Raw genomic sequence first — 12,496 nt, forward strand, 5'->3', positions numbered from 1 at the left:
ATTGATTCATATTTGATCAGCGCTGCCTAGTTTGACATTTGATCAGAGTTTGTGAGTGATTGACAGCTGCTCAGAGATGGCAGGTTCCAGCTTGGCTCTGATTGGTTGTTTTCCTCCGGTCTTTGAAATATTGCAGACGCCATTAGGAGCACTGGAGGACACAGAGACACATGATTTTTTTCAAATTACCTATCTCATGCACTTCTGTCAGGATGTAGTGACCATTTTATGAAAATAACTTTTTTTAATCATAGTTGTGCCATTTCTACCCACTGTAGCTTTAAGGAGGGCATTGTCTACTGTCTGTAGCAGTTCAGCCAACCACTTGTTGGACATGCAGCATCTTCACAACCTTACTTCAAACGCTCCTTGACAAATGGTTTCATAGACTCTTCCCATGTCTTATAACACTAAACAAAAATGCCAAAATGTAATGTTCTCTAGACATAAACAGTCGCCTACAGAAAAATACAGAGGATCTAATATATAATATGCATTTTTTATTTGCATATAATTTGTTCCATGATCCCTGCTGGACTGTTAACACCCATCACAGACCAACAAGTTGGATTAAAGTCATTTTTTCTTGTGTCATTTTGAAAATGTACGAATTTCAAAATTAGCTCCAGAGCATGGCCTTTACATTGTTAAATATTCAAAAAATATTTTTCCATTAAAAGAGCCAGCATGATAGACAGATAGATAGATAGATAGATAGATAGAATTTACAAACATTTCAAGTGTCACTGCTGGACACAAGATGTCTCCTACTTCATTGTAAAGTCCATTCTCAGTGTGTCCACTGGAGGTTTCCACCTGACACTTGTGTAAATTGCATATTGGACCATTGAAAAGGTCCAAGGTGAGCACAGATACACTTTTCCTTGTTCAGCAGATAAATATGAAAACAGCTTACTAGTGTCAAACTGCACACACATCATTCTGCCAGTTCAAACATCCAAGTGAGGTAATATATATATATATATATAAGCAAAACACATTTTTTCTTTAAACAGATATAGAATGTTGTGACAAATCCTGGAGTTTTTCCACAGACTAACGGGATAACACAGGACAATATTGCAGTGATGAGTGATTATAGAATATTGGGTGAATTTCTGAATCACATCCAAATCCAATTTATTTTATACATCCCACACCCCAATCCTGAAAACAGAGCCATGAGGAAGTGCAGAAGTCTAGTTTTCTCTCAGAACATTTGAATTACAATATGCTGAAAGGTTATTATGGAATTCTTGCCCAATGATGCCAAAAATATTCTGCCTACTGCAGGTTTAAGTTTCAGTCTTGGGCCTCCAAGGGAATACGTTTGGACACCCCTGCAGTAGAGCAACTGCAAAATCACCTGATCCAACCACCAGTTCAACTCTTTATGCGCTGATTTCTTGTTCATTTGCCCTCCAAATCACTGGAAAAGCATGATGTAGGCTATATTCTGTAAATTCCCCATTCAAAGTGGAGGATTTATGTTCAGAACACTGCCTGGCTTTAACATTTTTGTGCTGCACCCTGCAAAACATGAAATGATCATAATTAAAAATATTTAATTTATAGGGACCCCTCACTTTAGGATCAACTCCTAGTTTGTCCCCCTGAACAGATTAAATTGATGCAGACTGGTCTGATCAGAGGGGGGGTCAAGGTATTTACTAGTATTTAAGAGATGGGTGTGGTTGAAACATGCTTCATGCCCGGATTTGAGGATCCTTCTGCAAGCAAGCGCCCACCGCGTGATCTGATCTGGCTGACTGTTTCTGAATGATGATATTCAGAAAGAAAAAACAGGAACCGTCTGGATAAGGGACCGAGCTAGAGGCCGCCTCTCATTACACTGGGAAGGGAGCAAATCCACGCAGTCAGTCCATCTACAGATGGCTTGATTTCTTGCAGCTTTATTTTAATGCAATTATTTTCTAGCTATAAGAGGCAGATTTGACTCAGTAGTTCAGTGTTGGCTCGGAGGCGGCTGTCCTGATGAAGTGTCGGCAGAGGGAGGAGGAAACCAGAGAGAGGAAGGAAACGACGATAACGTCACGAAAAGCAGAATCGGAGTAAAACGGACTGAATAGTATTGTAGGCTATTTAATGGCCAGCGCTGAGCTCAATTGTGTTTGTTTACGTCGCGTTGGACAAAGATGTTTTTGTTAACCTTTCGGGCGTGAAAAGGGGGGATAACATTTCGAGGAGGAAACGGCAACACGGCAGCAGCAGATTTCATCTTTTTTTCCAGGAGGCTCCACTAAAGCAGACAAATGGAAATGTGTGTAGCCCTTCTCCTGTTCGGATTTGGAAACTAATCGTGACACACGGAGCTTTAAGTGGATCTTTTTTTTAATGAGTGAAAAATAGCTTAATAGCTAAATCCTCCACGGGATTTTTTTTTGTTGGGGGGGACGTTGCTTTTTCACGGCAGCAGGACAAAAAAGCAGCAAAATCATCAGGAGAATTAACAGGTAGCCACCCATTATGAGACGCTGTGACAGCCGCTGTAGGCCGGCCTGTGGAGGGGTAAGATGGCTGGGTGGTGATGTGCCCATCATTTCGGCTAAATTAATTTAGCTACATCCGCATTTTAGGAGCTCCGCATCTGAAACGAGATGTGGTCAAGGCCTTCATCAGCAGCAGCAGCCACTGTGCTGATCAATATGGGATGTAGCCTGCATTCATGGGGCCTACACTAGGAATATCTATGCGGACGGTGAAATAAAACCCCTATGGGGTTTATCCTATAAGCTATATCTGAATGTGGCTTGTTCCCCTACAGAGCTCACAGCCCACTATAGGGCCGCATGTGTGAACCTGGGAGCGAGCAGATATTAACATTTACTCTGTGAAACATGCATTGGTTGTGGGCTCTCTGCACTCTCCTCCAGTTTGCAGATGTAGCCATGCCATGTTGGTGGAGCTCCACATCAGATCCAAAGGGGTGGGGCCAGTCACACTTTGGCATCTTTGAATTTCTGTCTCCTTGCTTGTGTTAAAAAAAATCTGCCCATAACTCCCTCAAATTAGGGCATGAATCTGGCGATACGATACATATCATGATACAGGGCTAACAATTCAATTTATTGCGATGTATTGCGATACTGTAAGCAAGGCGATGTATTGTGATTAGGGCTCTTAATCGATTAAAATACTTAATTGCATGATTGTCCATAGTTAATCGCGATTAATTGCAAACGAATCACGCATTTTTCTATCTGTTCAAAATTTACCTTAAAGGGAGATTTGTCAAGTATTTAATACTCTTATCAACATGGGAGTGGGCAATTATGCATGCTTTATGCAAATGTATGTATATATTATTACTGGAAATCAATTAACAACATAAAACAATGACAATTATTGTCCAGAAACCCTCACAGGTACTGCATTTAGCATAAAAAAAATGCTCAAATCATAACATGGCAAACAGAAGCTCAACAGCTGTCAGTGTGTCAGTTTGCTGACTTGACTATGACTTGCCCCAAACTGCATGTGATTATCTTAAAGTGGGCATGTCTGTAAATGGGAGATTTGTGGGTACCCATAGAACCCATTTTCATTCACATAGAGGTCAAGGGACCTCTTTTGAAAATGGCCTTGCCAAAAATTAGCGTAAGTTTGGAGTGTTATTTAACCTCCTTCTCGACAAGCTAGTATGACATGGTTGGTACCAATGATTTCTTAGGTTTTTTTAGTTTCATATTATGCCAGTATCTTCGCTATAGCTTTAAAACTGAGACCGCTACAACCTCCAAAATATCAATGGTGTTAAAGGCAGGGTTGACAATGTTATCCAGTATACACTGTTTGTTATATTGGTTGAAATGGTCTTTACACCTCGACAGTGATCCATTACTTTTGAGCTCTAAAAAAGGTATGGAAAAGAGCCGTCATCTGTAGCTGCTTTAACACTGTAAAAACGTCTACCACTCACTGCCTCGTGGTCCGCTTGGACAGAACCAATCAGATGCCTCACTGCCCCCTGCTCGTTCTCTACCCTTGGCGTACACCAGCCTGAGCTCAAAGCGCGTCGCCGCCGCACATTTACTGGAGAATGGAAGAGAAAACTCAGCCAAAAGTAGCACTGCCGCGGTTACTTGTCATGAGGTAGCATTGTCGAGTTGAGATCCTCTCTCCGCTCTGTCTGTGAAGTAGTTACGATGCGGCGGTGCATGTGTGTGGGGGGCGTTGCCTTGGAAGGTGGGGGTTTAGACGGAGCTCCTAAGGCAATGCTACTTTCCAATTATGCTAGCTTTCCAACATCGTTGCCCCTATCTTTAACTTGTTAAAGAAAAATTAGTGGCGTTGAAAAAAAAATTGCGTTATTATTGCGTTATTATCGCGTTAACTTTGACAGCCCTAATTGTAATTTTTTAGGAAAACTGTCATCGTATAAACACCACACCATTTTAGAATAGGTGAAAATAACACATTTTTACTGCATGCTAAAACTGCATGGTTTTTGCCCAAAACTGCATGATATTATCATAACGTCAGCATGTCTGTAAAGGGGAGACTTGTGGGTACCCACAGAACCCATTTTCATTCACATATCTTGAGGTCAGAGGTCAAGGGACCATGACAGTTTTTCCTCGCCAGAATTTAGCGTAACTTTGGAGCGTTATTCGCAACAAGCTACTATGACATGGTTGGTACCAATGGATTTTTAAGAGGTTTATTAAAATTGATACAGTGTTTTGGAGAATTGATACAGTATCACAAAACATCGCGATACTCATGTGTATCAATATTTTCTTACACCCCTACCTCAAATGTACTGAGAATATGCTTTATTCTAACGTTCGTCTTCATCATGAAGGAGCTATAGCCTCTTGCCTGCTACTAGGCCATGCATCAGTACAGGGGGAGGCTGTATGATATGTGTTTTTTTCCACACTATCCATCGGCATGACTTCAACACAAATCTGCTCGCCCTCCAGTCGACAAAAACATGCATCCGAGCATCTGGCTGGACCCATCCATCCAGGCCTGATCTCTGATGCATCATCACCCCCACCCTCAGCCTTTCTCCTCCTCATTGGCTAAATGAGCAGCTGTGCCAGGAGACTGAGACCCATGATGCACCCCTTTTGGCTTCCATTAGTGCCGTGTGATCCATCTGGTCGCAGGTCCCTCCAGGGAACAGTGACCTACTGTAGCTAATTGCTCTCCTTCCTTTGCAGCGTGCACTGTATGCGTGTTTGCTGTGGATTTGAATTGCTCCACAAATGCAAATAGAAGCTCCCTGTTTGGGAAGCTTGTTTGAATAACTGTGCTCCTATCAGGAACAGGAAATGCTCCTTTCTACTGAAAGCATGATGTGATGTACAGTGTGTGTGTGACCCCAGTTGGCCCACAGCTCCTGCCATGTTAATTTTTTGGAGATGACATAAAGATGACTGTGTCCAGCATTGGCACAAGCTGTGACTTGATACACAACCTGTAAGTGTAACAAGTTCCCTCGGCTTTAAAGGGAGTGTTCGCTCACTATCTGCTGCCTGCCTGGTAGCGATGCTCGATAGCAGCTTAGTCATTACAGATTATTCTCCTCAGTTAAACCAGACATGGTTGCACAGCCATAAACAGATTACAAGGTTTTTTCTCACTGTGTGGCTTCACTAAACCATAGAGATTAAAATGTGTTTTTTATTTTATTATTTCTTACAAACAGTATTTTAAGTAAATTATTTTTCTTAATTGATTCATTTTTTGATGAAAGTGGACTCCAGGATTACTGGATTATGAAAGCATGAAACTATGCTAATCCCAATGGACCTCACTCTAATACAGGCCTACATCGGCAGTCATTTTTATTAATTATGAGATGATACTTTATGTAAATCCGAGTCTGATGTTTGAAGTTGTCCCACGACCAACAGGTGACGGCTCGGACAAATCCAAAATGAGTGAGCTGGAGCAGCTTCGCCAGGAGGCCGAGCAGCTTAGGAACCAGATACGAGTAAGTCAAATGTTTTTATACTTCAGGTTTTATCTTTTAGGATGATAATGCTGATATATTTACATGTTGTGTAATGTCTTGTTTTTTCCATGTTCATCAGGATGCCAGGAAAGCATGTGGAGATTCAACCCTGACACAGGTACAAGAATGCATACATAAATGCTTTTGGGGGCTTTAATTTAGTGATAACCACTGGTTTAGTGACCATCAGTATGGAAACATAATAAGATCACATGTGAGACTTGACAGGTTTTAAAGACTTAAGTTTTTTGGGGTTCACATAGAAAAGACAGAGTAGCTGCTTGAAATCTTACATTTTGATCTCAACTACACCATTAAAGTTTCGTGACTGTATCTTAGACAGTTGCGCGGCTCACGATTGCAGTGCCAAAATCTGTCTACAGACAGACAGAAATATAAATACCTGGCAGAGTACATTACTCAAAACCATCTCTGTGGTAGTTTCCACTACAGCAGGTGTCTCCAGGACCACATTTGACACACAGACTCAAAAGGTAAGGCTACATACACCTGTAAAGATTTGTGACGCCAAATCGGGCCAGGGGCGTACTCCTCTACTTCCGGTGCCCTTGCTGGGACCACGCCCATCTTCAAACTCGACCTTCATTTTTATCTCAACTACACACCTGTAAAGTTTCGTGACTGCATGTTACACAACCGTGTAGATTTCTGTCACTATTGCGGTGACAGAAATCTGTCTGCAGACAGACATATAAACACCTGGCGACTCACATACAGACTCACAAGGTGAAAACAATACCAGTGTCGCTGTCATGGCTGGTAGTAAAATAAAGGGTGAATTTCATTAGAAGTAATTCTTTGATTAACCTCTCCTCACTAACCTAGATAACTGCTGGTCTGGATCCTGTGGGGCGGATTCAGATGCGGACGAGACGCACCCTCCGGGGCCACCTCGCCAAGATCTACGCCATGCACTGGGGCACTGACTCGAAGTGAGTCTCTACTGTACCAAACATTTCATGTTGTTGACTTTGATTGTGATTTAAAGCATTTCACTCACTGTACTGGTGCTGTGCATCGCTTAAACGTACCATTACAATTTGGCTCCATACAATAGCAACTTTACAGGGATAATACATTACATCAATGTGGAACAAACTAACACATAATTTTTAATAAACTTGCAAGCCACCCAACCGTTCTGAAAAAAAGTGGTAGCTTAAACTAGGGTTGGGAGAAAAAAATCAATACAGCATAGTATTGCGATATTTTGCGTGGCAATATTGTATCGATACACGGACGTCAAGTATTAATCTTTCATTACAGAGACTATTAACTTCTTAACAATTTGATGGCCGGTCATGTTAGCTTGTCGGGAAGGACGTTAAATAACACTCCAAAGTTATGCTAAATTTTGGTGAAGAAAAACTGGCATGTCCATTTTCAAACGGGTCCCTTGACCTCTGACCTCAAGATATGTGAATGAAAATGCTGAGATGAAGAGAGTCAAAACTGTATCTTATTAGATAAAACAAATGTTGACAAACTGCATAATTTTCAGTTGAATAAAGTTAATAAATCGCAATATCTTATCACAATACTCAGCAAACGCAAAATGTTTAAAATCGCAATGAGATCATATCATGACTTCAGTATCTTCAGGCCTTTGCATTGTTTACACTGTGCTGTGTTTTTAGTGCTATTTAGAAAATGTTAGCATGCTAAAACGCTAAGCTAAGATGGTGAACATGGTAAACATTATACCTGCTTCACATCAGAATGTTTGCATTGTCACTGTGATAGCATGCTGACCTCAGTACAGCCTCAAAAAATTGATAACATCTCTGATTTTTCAAAAACACAGAGCCAAAACATCCAAGTGTCTCTTTTAAAACATGTTTGGAGGCTCAGGCTATAGACTCAAACAGTACGAAAGCTGTAGTGCCAGTTCTATTCCACATGAGTGCGTTCTAAAATATTTGGTAAAACTAAAGTTTTCAACTTTTTGCCTGTATTAGTAGTAGTCCAGTCACTCTTTGAATGTTTTTTCTCCACAGGCTTCTGGTTAGTGCCTCTCAAGATGGAAAACTGATCATCTGGGACAGCTACACCACTAACAAGGTAAAGTCAACTGAGTTATTCTCCTCTTCAGCTGGATAAATAGTCCCACTTGGCCTCCGTCCGAACTGGAAGTGAAAGTGGAGTAAAGTCTTTCTCTTGTAGGAGTGTTGTTGACTCATAACAGCTTCCTTTGCAACCATTGCGATGACTTATTCTCACATTTACAGTGGCATTAGATTCTCAGTGTTAATACAAAACCATTGTACGCTCTTATTAAAGGGACGGTATGTAAGTTTTTTCACGTTTAAACGTTTTTTAATCGTTTTTTATTGCAAACCTTACCTAAAACTGACTGACCGCGACTTTCTGGGTTTCCTCTATCAGCCTGTAGACTGTTTTTAATGTGAAGAACCGGGGACCGTTTTTCCAGGAAAATCCAACAAATATCCGCGCTTGCGAGAGCCTTTACTCTCTTCAGCTATGCTACAGGGCTAACAGTGTGCAACCATAGCTAACGTTCGGTTAGAAATGGCATCCACTAACGCCAACAAACGGCCAAAACTACGGTGTCTCCCCTGTGCCTTCTGACCACAGTCAGGAGGCTGAAACACGAAAAGTTAACATTAGGATCAACATCGGCCAGGTCTTCGATTCATGGAGGGACCTTCGTTTGGTAAGCTAACATTACTGCCAGGCATGTGAAATATATAGTGATATTGTGGTTTTAACTCGCTAATGTTGCTAACGTTAATCAACATGATGCCTGTCAATCACGTTCAGTCCCGTGTGTGTCGGTAGCGCGAGCAACAGGACGCTGACTGTTGTTGACTTAACAGCGTCAGGTGTCAATATTAACAAGCATTTTCTGATTCTTACAGAGAGTCCGTTTAAGGGTTTGCATTGGGTTTCAAAAGTTAAATGTCTTCCTAGATCCACGCCATCCCCCTGCGCTCCTCCTGGGTGATGACCTGTGCGTACGCCCCCTCTGGCAACTACGTGGCCTGCGGAGGCCTGGACAACATCTGCTCCATCTACTGCTTGAAGACTCGCGAGGGCAACGTCAGGGTCAGCCGGGAGCTACCTGGCCACACAGGTGAGAGAACGCCGCACTCTCACCTCACTTCTGCTCGCGTTCGCCTCTTCCTGCGAGTCAAACCGATGAGAGCGTGCAGCAGTCCCCAGCCTCCTGGGAAAGCTCTGCTCCCAAACCCCTAAACAATGAAGATTTCATTTACGTGGTTAATTAATCGCAGGGCAGCGCCGTCTTAATGAGCTGAGACACCAGCTCCTGTCTGTGAGACTGTAGCTACTGTGCTGCTGTGCGTAATTTGCAAAATGGGCTGCAATGTAATATCAAGATGTGTCTGTCGTGCGTTCACAGCAATAAGCTTTATGAGCTCTATGACTCTTTTGCTTAGGTTTTGCATCTCAATTGCTACACGCCTTGCGTTATTGTTGGATGTATGCGTCTTTATTGGGGCCGAACGCAGCCTGAGAGGAAGAGCGCAGGCACAAGTACTCCTCTGGATCCTTTTTGGGTTATGAAAATCAATTAATCTATGAATATTCTCCTAAAAAGACACTAGAATTGACCATTAATCAAAGATGAGGCTTTAAAGGACAGCGCTCTTAATGGGAAAGATGTAAATACAATGTTATTATCATAAAATATCAGGTGTCTACAACGATTAATCTATTAATCGCCAACTATTTCGATAATTGATAAATCGATTTGAGTAATTTTTTAAGAAAAAAAGTCAAAATTCTCTGATTCCAGTTTCTTAAATGTGAATATTTTTTGGTTTCTCTGCTCCTCTATGACTGTAAACTGAATATGTTTGAGTTGTGGACAAAGTTTGAGGACGTCATCTTGGGCTTTGGGACACACTAATTTTTCACCATTTTCTGACATTTTATAGACCAAACAATGAATCGATTAATCAAGAAAATAATCAACAGATAATCGACAATGAAAATAACCGACAGCCCTACTGTCAAGGTCCACACAACTGAAGGCTCAGTCATCAATTTCATCATAAATTGTTATTTGCAAGATCCAAATAAATGTATATAAATGCAGGAAATTACATTCACATCACCTCCTAATGTTGTGTACATTCAGTGTACTGTTACAATGATATTCCTATTTTGTGCCTATTGTATTACAGTAGATGCTAGTAATGCCACTCTACTATCACCGACTCTTCTAAATGTGTGTATGTGTTCTCTGTTCTCTCAGGTTACCTGTCATGTTGCCGTTTCATCGACGACAATCAAATCATCACGAGTTCAGGAGACACCACGTGGTGAGCCGCAGAGATCAGACAGTGTCCACTAGTGCAAACATGTTTTCCTGAGTCGATCGGTGTCTTAACTACGCCCTCTCTTGCCCCAGTGCGCTGTGGGACATCGAGACGAGTCAGCAGACCACGGTTTTCTCGGGCCACAGTGGCGACGTCATGAGCCTGTCCCTGTCGCCCGACCTGCGCACCTTTGTGTCCGGAGCCTGCGACGCCTCGGTCAAACTGTGGGACATCAGGGACAGCATGTGCCGGCAGACCTTCACGGGCCACGAGTCGGACATCAACGCCATCTGTGTGAGTGTGTTCTCAGGGCATAGGCGGCCTTGTGACCAAACTACAAGTTGACAAAAAGGAAATTAATCTGGGATTGCAGTTTAAAGGTGCACTCCATCTATTTTTACACAGAAAGTTCAGTTCACTCATCATGGAGAGTACTACTCAGCCTGTGAACAGTTATATATTTTCTTCCTAAGCTCTGGAGGAGCTTTGCTGAGTCTTGAAAGATAATCCTAAATAAAAAAAATATGCTAAATATGGCATTTTATTAATGGTCTTTAAAGTTGCCTTTGCTTACCATCTAATAAACCTACAATTTAGCCACAAATTGGACAGAAAATCGTTAAAAATCAATATCAAAACACATTATGCAATCCCAATAACAAACCTGAATGTACCAGAGATAGAACAAAAATAGAAACAAAACTGTTTAGTACATAATGTGCTGTCTATTAACCCACTGGTTCCCAACGTGTGGGTCCCGACCACCACTAGGGGTTGCGAGGCCTTCTTGATTTGAAGGGGTGTAGAACAACTTTTTAAAAAAATATACAGTTGGCCTATATCTCAGCATGTCATTAATTTCTGTGTAGAAAACTAAATGAAATTGTTACTTTTAAAGTTTGATTATTTAAGATATAAACTTTAAAATTAGAAAAGTAAGCAGTTAAAACAACCAAAGAGCTAATGTAACAATAGCCAAGTGTCAGGGAGAAGAAAAGACTGAATTTATCAAAAAGGAGCCTATAATATGTATGGTTTCTGAAAATTAAAAAAAAAAATTTAATACAAACAGAGAATTGTATTAATCCTCAAAATAACAGAAAAACTCATCTGTGATGCAATATTCACAGGAAATAATCTGCTCAAAATTCATCCAAATCACTCGTTTTACACAAACTTCCTGCAGTTATTGCATTCCCTATTTGGGTTAATGTCCAGTTTATTAGTACTGTTATTGTTATGCATTGAATATGATATGAAATATCTATAAAATATGTCACTTAGTCAGGGGTCGTCACTTTACTCAATGATAGAAAAGGGATCTCTTTAGGAAAAAAGGTTGGGAACCGCTGACTTAACTGGTCTATTAGAAATTCCAATTGTGTGGTCCTGATATCAGTGTAATCGTGGTCTAAAGTGGTAGTGTGTCCCTCCGGTGTGCTGTCTAATACACCTTCAACGGAGCAGCTCCAGGATTTGTCTGTGACGTCACACGCGGTCTTGTCTCCAGCTTAAGGGGGGATTTAAACTGGGAGCACGCTAGAGGATTAACAAGATTATCAATTAACACCATATCTGAATATCCTGCATCAGTCCAGACTCCAGCTGAGTCTGAGTCTGGACTGATGCACCATACAGGTTCTATATATGATAGATGACAGGTGGACATGGCGATCATCTCTCAGAGCAGAGACACCAATAGCCAATGAGAACACTGTTTTTTTTGTCATATTAGGGCATCACCTACCTTGATACAACTGTATCCACATTTCCTGCTTCTAATCTTCCTGTTTCTCCTCCACAGTTCTTTCCCAACGGCAGCGCCTTCGCCACGGGCTCTGACGACGCCACCTGCAGGCTGTTTGACCTGCGTGCGGACCAGGAGCTCAGCCTCTACTGCCACGACAACATCATCTGTGGCATCACCTCCGTGGCTTTCTCGCGCTCCGGCCGCTTGCTACTGGCTGGTTACGACGACTTTAACTGCAACATCTGGGACGCCATGAAGGGAGACAGAGCAGGTGAGAGAAAGCAGCTGTGTGTTGGTGAGATGTCAAAGAGCAGGTCTAAAAGGGTTCAACCTGAAGCTGAAGTGAGGATTACATTCATTGTGGAGTTACTTCATTGAGACATCGGAGGACTATTAACATCATTTGTACCTTTTATATATAAAGTGAAAGTGTAT

At 41.6% G+C, this 12,496-nt stretch overlaps 1 protein-coding gene across 3 annotated transcripts in view; it reads left to right on the plus strand.

The window, feature by feature from the left end:
* The first annotated feature begins 1,729 nt into the window (after positions 1-1,729).
* gnb2 (guanine nucleotide binding protein (G protein), beta polypeptide 2) overlaps positions 1,730-12,496 on the plus strand; it is a 13,642-nt gene continuing 2,875 nt past the window's right edge. Inside the window, exons 1-9 of one of the 3 annotated variants that reach the window (XM_037748887.1) lie at positions 1,730-2,529; positions 5,886-5,965; positions 6,066-6,104; positions 6,833-6,939; positions 8,005-8,068; positions 8,939-9,101; positions 10,248-10,314; positions 10,404-10,605; positions 12,116-12,332. In XM_037748887.1, coding sequence (XP_037604815.1) covers positions 5,909-5,965; positions 6,066-6,104; positions 6,833-6,939; positions 8,005-8,068; positions 8,939-9,101; positions 10,248-10,314; positions 10,404-10,605; positions 12,116-12,332 — 916 coding nt within the window. In that variant the 5' untranslated portion in view covers positions 1,730-2,529; positions 5,886-5,908. The remainder of the gene's footprint in view (positions 2,530-5,885; positions 5,966-6,065; positions 6,105-6,832; positions 6,940-8,004; positions 8,069-8,938; positions 9,102-10,247; positions 10,315-10,403; positions 10,606-12,115; positions 12,333-12,496) is intronic. The other 2 variants (XM_037748888.1, XM_037748886.1) reach the window with 2 other exon arrangements.

Source organism: Sebastes umbrosus, chromosome 17 (genome assembly GCF_015220745.1).
Source record: "Sebastes umbrosus isolate fSebUmb1 chromosome 17, fSebUmb1.pri, whole genome shotgun sequence".
Taxonomy (NCBI): domain Eukaryota; kingdom Metazoa; phylum Chordata; class Actinopteri; order Perciformes; family Sebastidae; genus Sebastes; species Sebastes umbrosus.